This window comes from Antedon bifida, chromosome 2, assembly GCF_963402885.1.
Source record: "Antedon bifida chromosome 2, ecAntBifi1.1, whole genome shotgun sequence".
Classification (NCBI taxonomy): domain Eukaryota; kingdom Metazoa; phylum Echinodermata; class Crinoidea; order Comatulida; family Antedonidae; genus Antedon; species Antedon bifida.
Genome location: NC_136227.1, coordinates 10,315,458 through 10,327,477, shown reverse-complemented (window position 1 = coordinate 10,327,477; position 12,020 = coordinate 10,315,458). Strand labels below are relative to the sequence as shown.

General features: G+C 33.7%; 1 protein-coding gene across 2 annotated transcripts in view; it reads right to left on the bottom strand.

Annotated features, from left to right (window-relative positions):
* Positions 1-4,461: 4,461 nt before the first annotated feature.
* LOC144835055 (uncharacterized) overlaps positions 4,462-12,020 on the bottom strand; it is a 62,205-nt gene continuing 54,646 nt past the window's right edge. For both annotated transcript variants that reach the window (XM_078690071.1, XM_078690072.1), the window contains exon 21: positions 4,462-11,646. In XM_078690071.1, the coding sequence (XP_078546197.1) occupies positions 5,633-11,646 (6,014 nt within the window). In that variant the 3' untranslated portion in view covers positions 4,462-5,632. The remainder of the gene's footprint in view (positions 11,647-12,020) is intronic.

Below are 12,020 nucleotides of genomic sequence, written 5' to 3'. Positions count from 1 at the left end.
TTCTATGGTATTTTGAGTTTCATCATCTGGTTGTCCGTCATCCCAATCTAAGAAAAGTAAAAAAAAACATAACATTATTTTTTTTTATTAATATAAACTATGTCTTTGAAAACTCAATAGAAATATGCAAAGATTTAATATTTCCATATTATATTCAAAACATACTCGTCAACAATTACCCTATGACGTAAACTAAAAGTGTAACGGAATACTATTAAGTAGATTACCCAAAAAACACGAATTTTCAAATTCTATTGTCCAACGCCATTCGCCCTCTTTCAGTCTGTCGCTATATCCAATCCATATTTGTGTAGGAGAAAATGTATAAATAAAATCGTTTTCTTCGCTCGATGAAATTGTTACTAAAGTAGCGTTATGTTCTATACAACTGTTTAGTGCTTCTGTCCAATTCAATTTGACTTCGAAGTGTTTGTAACAACTGTACTCATAGTGCGTCCAGGTATCTTGACAGATTTCTATTTAAAAAAAAGTAAATAATAACTATTGTGGCTACATAAAAAAAGGTGATGCCTTCAGGAAGATTGGATACTAGACAGCGGTAAAAACGGAAGGATACAATTTCGTCACTTTCTCAAGATAAATAATAAAAAATACGGGAGATTGAGTGAGTGAGTCAAAAGATTTCTTGTATTGTATTTGTCGAAGAAAACAAAGGATGGAAGTGGAGATAGGCCTACTCATTGAGGAGCGAAAGAAAGTTGGCTATAACTAAAAGCTTTCTTTCAAATAAGAATTATTGTGATAAGAATATTAATAAAAATGATAATAATTATAATACTAAAAAGGGGTAGGCCTATCTACTACAACAGTACAGTTGACTAGAAGAGGCCCTTTTAAAAACAACACAAAAATATACAGGCGACATTAAAACATAAAGATAAACTTTAAAGTTCATATAAAAGGACATTGGTACCAACTAGTTCTTATATTATTGATTATCTTTGAGATATCATTTTAACTTAGTTTTAAAATCAGAATATGTTGGATATAAAACTACACATATTCCAACCATATTCTTCATTTCAAGTGAATACAATATAAAGCCGTTTGTTATATTGTTGTTGTACTGGAAGATCTACAATTATTCATATGTAATGTTACTTTTGGACCAGAGATTGAATAAATGAATGAATAAATGAAAAAAAATACTCTTTATGAAAAAATACGCGAATGTATTACTCAAACATAACCACATTTTGTATTATCGTCGCAGGGTTTGTTATTAGACATTTCGATAGAATGGTTAATGCATGATAGCCTAAATTGTGATAGGGCAGAGAAACTTCACTTCAGGATTCCAGTGCCACGATGGACAGGATTTACCACAAACAAGTTTACGATGCTATTTTAAAGCCTTTCTATCATTCGTAGCCAAATTTGTAAGAAAGGTGATAGGGCCTACTGTATCACATAATTGGTCTTATACTGGGCTTAAAAATGGTTGATGTTGTGCTTGCGCTTACAAATTATAGTTCACCCTTCTTTTACACGGTATTACTATTTAGTTTACCAACTTTTTTCACAAACGTATGTCAAATTCAGCGTGCAGAAGTTGTCTCTCCATCCTGGTTGATTATTTGTGTTTATATTGAACAAGGCACAATCTGCATCGTTTACGGCATCAACTTGCCCTTTATCGTATGGTTGACTTCCTATCCAATCTACAAATAGGTAAAACAATATTGTTTCTAAAGTTAACTAACACACAAAACACCATATGAAACTCATACTCAAGTATTGTACGTTCTTTTAGGACCTATTGTTTCTTAGAATGTTGACAGCAGTTGGTAGGTCAGACTAATCTTCCGCATATCTAATCATTTGAGATTCTGGAAAAAGGAATTCGATCTCAAATATTCTGGCCCAAAGCGACATTCTTTCCAATCCTTGGTGGATGCATATTTTACCATTAGAGCTAAATTGTGAAGTCTACCGACGACCTGCAGGTACTGCTTTGGTCTACTTTTAAAAAGTTAAAGAAAAAAAAGCAGGATAATATATTGATAATAATAATCAATTTAACAAGGGCGTATTGAAAAGAGTCACTTATTATTTAATTATGCCTAATTACGAAATGAAAAAATAAAAATTGTTCTTTTGTGTTTGTGTATTTTGTAGTAGTGTGCATCGTATTAATGTGTTGTTGTTGTTAACTTGTAATATTGGATTTTCAAAGATACGTTTAAATGATTCTGTGTTTTTGCCGTTTCCATTTATTATAATTCATGATATTATGATTTGCATTTTGTAATTTCACAAAAAATAATGCAATAACATAATGTGTGCTAATTTTAATTTGAATCGAAAGAAATAAATGCTTTATTGATTATGTCTAATGACGGGAACACGAACATTAATCAGTCCTCGGGGATCTATAACGTTTACAACCCTAGAAACCGTAGTCATGTGATGCCATTTCGACTAATAACCTTCATTTATTTACATAGGCTATATATTATATACAATCTATTACCAACAAAAGCAGAGTTTTCCGATTCTATTGTCCAACGCCAATCACTCTCATTCAGTCTGTCGCTATAGCCAATCCATATTTTATCAGGAAAGTTTGAACGAATAAACTCGTTTTCTTCGCTAGATGAAATTGTTACCAGTGTAGCGTCTTGTTCCTCGCAGCTTGTAAGAGCTTCAATCCAACTCAGTTTAGATTCAAAAAATCTGTAGCAGCTGTGATTATAATAGCTCCACGTGTCTTGGCAAAGTGCTAAAAATAAATATTTATAAACTATAGTGGAGGCTAGAGTTGCCAAGAAGCGCCAAATTGCAGAGAGGAATTACAGAAGGCGTGTTATTTTACATTTCAGTCCACACTGAAGATACAGGCAACTCAAGATATTGTGACGTCATTAGATTTTCATGAAAAATCAATAAACAAACAAAATTAGGAAGTGTGAGTTATTTTTAGCGTTATTGTGCAATAGACACAAACGAACATATACACAAAATAATACACAGAGGCTACATGGTAAATAGTATGCAAATATTTTGAAAATTGATAATTCTTCTTGTTACAGATGGCCCAGGGTGTTCGAACAGCTTACCTAATTAAGGTAACCCAAAAGCGGCGCGATAATTTCTACTAATATCGACGAATATATAAAGAATTGTTAGCAAGAAACTACATTAATAGGATACTTAGCATCGAACTGGAAGAATATGAAAAAGGCAGTTGAAATGCTAACTATGATACTGAATAAAATTGTCATGTGACAATCAAGTGAACATATTGGTTATAAACTGTGATACACAACTATGACTTAGGCCTACCTGCAATATTTCGAATATTGGTTAAAGTTAAAAAAACAACTGATTATAACTTACCAATGGTCAAAGTACTCAAAAAGGGTGAAAGCATGAGAGCCAACGACAAAATTAAAACCCCTTCCATCTTTGAAGCGTACACGTACGATACAAGCAATGTACTTGATATGATGATGTTTTAAAAGTAAGTGAAGTATCAAGTATGCCTTTATCTAATATTTATCGACAATTTATATCAAATTAAAGACATAATTGACAGAAATTTACAATAAATGTTGTCATTTTAGATTATTAAATAATTCAATAAACATATCCATTGACAGTGATGATGCGTAACATAATATGAAATGGCCATTTAATTTTTATCTCGAGATCATTATGAGGGGATGGACTTGATTGCTTCTGTGAATTATTATTTTAGCGACGTTTTTTTCACAATCATTTTATACAAGGCAAAATAATCATTTTTAAATTGTTGTACTTCAGATTCCTCCCACAAAAAATATTTTAATATTTTTTTGGAATCTGAAGTACAACATAATTACACATTTTTTAGGCGGCAATCTGATGTTTAAGAATGCAATGTAAAATCTCAAAATAATAATAATAGGAGTATTTGAAAATTACTGGGAAATTCTAAAAAGAACAATAATGGGAAATTTGAAAATTACTGGAAAATCCTGAAAATAATAATATGGTGATGTTTTTGTGAAATCCGAAAATATTAATATAGGAGAATTTGACAATCATTGGGAAATTCGAAATAAAAAGAATTTGAACATTATTGGAAAATTCGAAAACAATAATACATGAGAATTATAAAAAAATAATGGAATATCCCAAAACAATAATATAAAGTAGTGAAATTTGAACATAATTGGGAAAGCCGAAAATATTGGGTAATTGAATATTACTGGGAAATCTGAAATAATAATCCATATAGAGGAAGTTGAACATAATTGGTAAATCCGAAATAATAATATAGGAGAATTCGAATATTATTAGGAAACCCGAAAGTAATATTGGGTAATTGAATATTACTGGGAAATCCCATAATTTGAGGAGAGAAGGAATTTGAAACCTTTTCCAAATAAAAATAAAATACGAAACTACATATCATAATTAAAACGTACATATTTATTAATATCTTCAAGGGACCATGGTTTAATATTCACAAACTATTTACAACTAAAATTAGCATTTGCATTTTGACACAATTAAGATAGTACAATGCACACACTAAGATTTAAAAATGGTAATTGTTTGAATTTAAATGAGGCTATATAGATGTTTAAAAAATGGGAAAAATATTATTATTACTATCGCCTCAAGTTATTTGAGTTAAAAATAATCTGCCTTAAGAATACATTGATGTATCGCAAAAGTGTTTTGTCTAAAGAAAGTACAGCAAGAAATGAACCTTCGGTGATTCAATTATCAAAAACGGCACTAATTCGATCATTTACGGTACTGTATTAACATAAACAGAAATAACTATAAAGCTTGGTTCTTATTGGGATGCAACGCATAACATAAGCAACGCGCACCGCGAGCAGTTTGACCAATCACGACACAATGGATCATCTGAACTGTCGCTTGCGATTGGTCAACTCGCTTACAATGCGTCCAAGTGGAAACTAATTTTAAGTTTGACTAATACTCATAACTATTATTAATATATTTACAATAACAAAGCAATAGTAATAATACAATATAATAACAATGTAATAATACTACTATAATATATTCGATTGCACATTTTACTTATCTAGTTTATTGCTGTTTTAACGCGTAGAGTGATTTATTCACACTTAAATTAAAACACAAAGTTAATAAAGTAGTTTACGATTTACTCAAACCCTATTTGCATTTTATATACAGTATTGTATGCCAAATTGGCAGATACAAAACATATTTTAGAAAACTATAACAAATCATCCAGCAAGCAGAAATCTACAAATTTCTGCGCATGCCCACACGGGTAGGATTAGAGTTGGTCTAATGGTTACAAAACAATGTATACATATAGCCTGTTTTTTATATTTTTTTGCCAAGTCAAGCCACACTTATAAAATATGTTAATTGATTCAATTCAACTTATAAGCGGTGTTAATACATACATATCTTCACTATGTAAATCTCTAAATGCAAACTATTAAACGATAAACATACATGCTGTAGAACGTGAGTTCAAAAGGTAAAATTAATTTCACTAATTCTTATGTATACCATTGTTAAATACATTTTCTCTATCAATAATTATAAACTAAAATTATACACTACACTGAGTATCAGAAATATTAAACTGCGCGGAAATCAATGCAAAAAACTTTTAAATATTAAGTGAAAAGTAGAGCGATGATGAGTTTTCCAACCCTGTTGGAGTTACGAATGGCATGCTAGTGGATCTGTGTTTTGGTTGTAATGGTTCACTATGACCAGACGAGGGTTTACATTCATTCCATCTATCCCCGTGTTCATAATAGAAAGACGAAGGCCTACTATGCATACCTGCTGGTGAGGGTTTGTCTACTCCATAATGAACTTGAAGAGAAGAAGGCCTAGCCTGTAAAGGTTGTTGGTGTCGGTCTGTGTTTCTTAAGACAACATGGTCTTTAAAAGTTTGAATTAATTCTTCGTTTTTCTTTGATTGCTGATTATTATCAGAGCTTTCAGATCCTTGGCCAGAACTATCATCGTCACTTCTTTTCCCCTTTTTTCTGAAGACGTGTTTCAACCCATTCTTTAGGTTACTAATTCGTATACCTTCTTTTTTATGTGAAATCAGGTCAGTTCTTATGTGTTGACCATCATGGTTTGATTGTTGAATTCCTGTAGCCTTAAATATGTCCCGTACTGGCAAGCTGTTTTGGTAGCCATTTTCTGGTTGTTGATTATGCATTTGTTGTTTATTTGGGATCGCGGTGAATTTACTGTTGAAGTTTCCTGCAGAATAGCGGTGTAGTCGTCGAACACCAGGTAACGTATTCCTTCTTTCGTCCCCGCTCCTTGATGAACAATCTGAATCTGTCCACTTGAATTTATCGTCTGGACTTACGACGTCAAAAGGAGGCGATACCGTCTTTTGTGGATGCCCTTGTTCAGCATCACGTTGCCTGTTGTGACTATACTGCGAGGGTGCGGCGTCTCTTCGTATAACTCCTCTTCTGACGTCATTCCGGTCAAATTCAGTCAGGTATGTGATGTCTGTAGTTGACGATGGTATGCTCATATTGCTTGAGGAAGAACTATGATGTCTGAGATGGTCTTCATTATGAATTGGTTTCCAGAACTCTGACGTTTCCATTTCTCTGTAATTCATTTGGTACCTTGATAACGTATGTATATCGTCTGCTGAAAAACGTGTTCCATTGCTGTTTCTGTTGTCATATTCTGTGTCCCTTGTGATAGGAATATTCCTTTGATCCACATAAGTAGAATTCCCAAACTGTTCTGTCTTGAATTGATTCTTTCGTGTTATTTCATGCGTTCCAATATCGGCATACTCCTTAATCTGGACACCATCTACCATTTCTGTGTATCCATTGTACGAAGTATTTGGAGAAGCATATATCACTGTCTGACGACTCTTCTGTTTATCGTCTTCCAAAGGATTGTGTTGTTCAGCAGGTAACCCACATTCATTCCGCTCAGCCCACTTATCAAGAATTGCCTGATAAGACTGTTTTCCAACCAATCGTTCAATAATACTAAACTGTTCTCCGTTACCATTCGATAGTTCATCCGACGGTAGTGAATCGGAACTTTCTTCACCAGGAACATCAAAACGAACAGACTTTGTCCGCTTCATTCCAGAATGCGATTTAGATCGATACAGCATTATACTAGATCTTGTATTCTCCGGTTGGCTTACACTGCGGACAAGTTGAGGTCTGGGTGGGGTTTCTTCATCATAATCAGAATCATTAAGAAACACTGAATCATTGTCGTCGTTTAAACTCGGCGTTGATGAGTACTGCTTCGTCATACCACGTTTTTCAAGGTGATCTTTATAACTTGGTAAACATTTTGTTACTTCAACGGGTGACGTTCGCATCTGACTATGGTTTGGTGTGGAATTATCCAATGTGACTTCTGATTCGTCATTTTGATGTAGTATTGCTTTATGGACAGCCATATTTTCATTCGTATACCATCGTTTGATACCACAAGTATCAGGTGTAACATGATGTTTTGTAGTGGATGGAGAAATCGTGTGATCATAACTGGCTGTCAGGGATGCAGATAGCTTTATCGATTTCTTTGATGATTGCACTTGACCCGTTATTGTTGTATTCTGATTGTTTTCTTGTTTAGATTGCTGATTCAGCGACGCCATGTTCTCATACAATGACGCCGTATTTTCATTACTCCTTTCAGGTACTTGACTACCGGATTCTGACGAAGTGAAACCCGTGTTCTTAATTTTCTCGGTAGTTAGAGATTCTGATCCAATTGCACTTAAATTCCACTGTCGCATTTCAGACAATACTCGTCTACATGATCTAGTAGGTGTTGACGTCATCTTCATTTCCACACTCAAATCTTGACTGCTCTCGTTACTGACAACTGATGCATCTCTATGTTTCGGCATAAATGAATTACTATCATTTCGCTGTGCATTTACTGGTGTATATGTCCCGTGTTTGTCGACACCGGGACTTGTTGCTTGATCTACCATTTTTGGATTGTGAACATTTACAGCATCAGGTGGTTTAGCGAATGGGTAATCATGAGGATAGAGATTGTCTGTACGTGCATATTCTTTAAAATAATGACGATTACGAGGAAATGCAACATAATCTATGTTGCTCCTTAATGGTTTGTTTTCCAATAAAAACTCTTCAGACTCATTCAACCGTTGACAATGATATTGATACTGCGGAAGTCCTGTGGAATTCAAGTCTTGGCGTGGAAACGATGGAGTATTTTTGCCCATATGTTCTAGCGAACTTTTGACGCGTCTGTTACTATGGTTAACGTGCTGCATATTTGTTACGTGATGTTCATTCCTTGCGTGATCTTGTGTAGGTAGTTGTTCATTGCTAACGCGTTGTGAATTTCTCGACTGCAACCATGTCTTACGATTATGAATTCGAGCATCACTCAATCGAAGCAGAGCTGCCGACTCTCTGTCGTCGTTAGAAGTTGGCATATTTACAGGACGCTTTGATCCAGCACATTTACCTGAATAAGCTAAATCATCACCAAATCTGGCCTTATTGTGTGTTCCGTTAATGTGATCTTCACGAGCCATACCATTATCCAAATTAACCATGTTGTGTTCTTTTCTAACTGCTGTTGGTGAAGTGACATTTGCCATAACATTAATGATTTGTTTACTTCTTTCTCTAAGTGCCAATGCACAGACGTCGTCGGTATTCGTGTCTTTTTCAATTTGATTGTGATAAAAACGGTGAGAAGGAACAGTGAGGTCACTTTTTCCCAATGAACTAAAAATTGGTCTGTTAGTAGACCTATTTCTTGAATCATTTAAGTCGTACATCATACCAGGTTCAAGATTAAGTGATTCCAGAAACATCTTTTCAAGATCAACATCTATAGGTCTAGGTCTGTGAGCTTTAATATTGGTTAACATCATGCTCTGTGTCCTTTGTAACCTTTTCTCTTTCACATCTGGTAGCTCCTCGTAGATATTCTCTAACAGATGGGCAGATTCGATCATTCCTTGTTCTGTATGAGAGTCAAGTCTTATTTCTGAGCCATCAATAAGCGGTAGCCTGTGACCTTGTTTAGTAAACCTCAATGACACATAATCTCCATAGTCGATATTTAAACCTGAAGACTCTTGTGACTTTAGTAATTCACCGAGTTTAAATTCGTGAGAGGAAACCTTTTGTGGTTGTATCATCGATTCATCAACCAACCCCACTATATCACTGTTTTCATATATAGGTTGGTTATCTTCTTCAATTGTGTGATTGGAGAGTAAGTCTGGCATCTGGTGAAGCTGGATATAGTCTGTATCAGGATTATGGTTAATCAATTCTTTTTTGGAAGCATTAGAAATGTTGTTATTTTCAGTACCAGGTATAGAGAGATTTTGGTCATATCGTTCGTTTCCTAGATTCTGTTCAAAATTAACTATTCTTTCTGCTGCTGCATTTAATATACTGTTTTCATTTTCATCTTTTAATAGTGGAACTTCTCTTACAAATGAATGACTATTAACAATATTTTCCTTTGTTGCTTCATCTTGTTCTAACAACTTTTCTAATTCTTTCCGCTTAATCTTATTCTTTGACGTTTTCTTCCCTTTTCTTCTAGCATCATGTTTTCGTTTCTTTTGTGCCTGATGTAACCGGTTAAGAAAGCACTTCTTGTAGAAATTGTATTCTTCTGGGTCAAATATATCTTTAATCTTCAATTCACCTATTTCTATTGTTGCCTCAGAAGAAGCACCCATAGCTTCTGATTTCTTTCCAAAGTCTTCTAAAGTAATATCTAAAATGGTCTTCTCAGAGGAACTGCTAGAGCTACTAGAGTCTAAAGAGTCGTGATCATCATCACTACTTTGCCAAAGGGGATCATCTTTAGTGACATCGATTGATATCATTGGCATTATTGCTACATTTGAGTCTACATTGAATTTTGGTTCTTTATGCTTAATAGAGGATGAACTTATTGGATTGTCACTTTGAGCACAAGGTACTGAATGAATTGGAAAGCTTCCATGTAAGTCATTTTCATCCTTATCAGAAGAGGTGTCATCACTTCCATCACATCCATCATTATTATTACTATTGTTAGAGTTCAAATTTATCACAGGATTTGACTTCTGTACATTGCTGGATAAGTCTTGTTCATCTGACATCATTAGTTCCTCACAAAGAGTTGATGACACTGAACTTGAAAACGGTACTTTAGATGAAGTTATGATACGATCTGACAAAGATCTTCTGAGCTTAACCTTTGGTGGGGTTAATAATTTAATACATGTTTGGTTGGTATCACAGAGAATCTCTGAACTAGCTGATGTCATTGACCTCCCGACCGTATACTCTGGCTGAAGTTTAGAATAATTTCTTGATCGAGAAAGTCTTTGTTTACGCATTGGCACAAATCTCTGCATCATGTATTCTGGAATAGAGTTACTACTTGTGTTTATGGACGTTACATTGTAATGCCCTTCAAAATCAAGATCTCCAGTGATGGCACCTTCACTAAGAGATGCACTTGGTATTGATGATTCTGAAGTGTTCAATTTTATACTATTATCAGAAGATGAATGATCACTGTCATAATCAGAGCCACTGATATCACTAATGACATCATCACATTCCAAAGACATAAAGTCATTTCTAGTTTTAGGGTTTTCTTGCTTTATGCTCTCTAAAGTATCAAATTCTCCATCATTATTGCAAGGTACACTGATACAACTTATAGTATCATCACATTGCTGCGAAAGTCCATCTTTTATACCTGAATTGGGATTTTCTATTATTTTAGCATTGCAAAAACAATCAAGTTTATTTTCAACATTTTTCTGACATGTCAAACTGTGGTCTTGATACACTTCTGAAGATTTTTTACGATTTTGTAACGATATATAAACTTTTGAAAATTCTGATAAATCTTCAAAGACAATGTCATCTGACACAGATTCCATATCACGAATCTTGCTGATGTCATTAGAATCTTTATCTGAAAGAATATCAGGATGTAAATATTGAGATCCTTGACATTCAATTTTATCAGCATTTAGTTCATCTTTTGGATGTTCAATTTGATCTAACAATTCAAAACTATGCGTGTTATCAAAGTACTGCATTCCTTCAGAAAAATTCCAGTCAGATCCTTCAGGATCTTCACGTTGTAAAGACTCAATTCCTTCACTGCAGGTAGTATTAGAACCATAAATGAATGTATCAGATATATCACTAAGAAAAGAGAGTTCACCAAAAGATTCTGATGATGAAGATGATGATGAATCATCATCATTTGACAACATTAAATTGGAAGCAATAGAGTTCCTTTGGTATTGTTCAGACATATCTTGAAGAAGATTGTTCCACCAGGAACGCAAAGATTTCTCATCTGTTCCCGAGATTGGTAGATCCATTGGTCTTTGAAGAGGTACATACTGGTATAAGAGTCTACAAATAGAATCTCCATTGCTGTCATCATTTACAAGAATATTTAAAGTTCCTTCACGAATACAAGTAAGTAGAGTTGACACAGATATTGTTTCAAAGAGACACTGTAGTTGACTAATATCAACGCTTAAACTTCCATCTTCTTCTAATCTCGTTGATAAATCTGATGCAATAATCTGCTCCAAAATGGTGTTGTTTGACACAGCAGTTTCATCATTATCTAACATGACTAAAAAAAAATAAAGAAAATTATATTAAACCAGCAAAGTTAAAGTTACATTTTTATGATGACATCACAATCTCAGCTAAGGAATTTGTAAACAAAAATGCATTAAACACAAATACTTGTTTGAATATAGAATGATTTAATATTTCAGAACTTAAACAGACTTTATTAATAAACTAACAAATAAAAAGTATTCATGCAGGCATTTGATGTATACAACATGCACATCACAAAACAGAACAAAATTGTAACAATAACACAACATTTAAACAAAATATATATAATTTATTTTCAATATATTATTAATAATTCTGTAAATGTAAATAATTATACAACATAAAAATCAAAAATTATACCTCAGAAGATCCTGATAATGA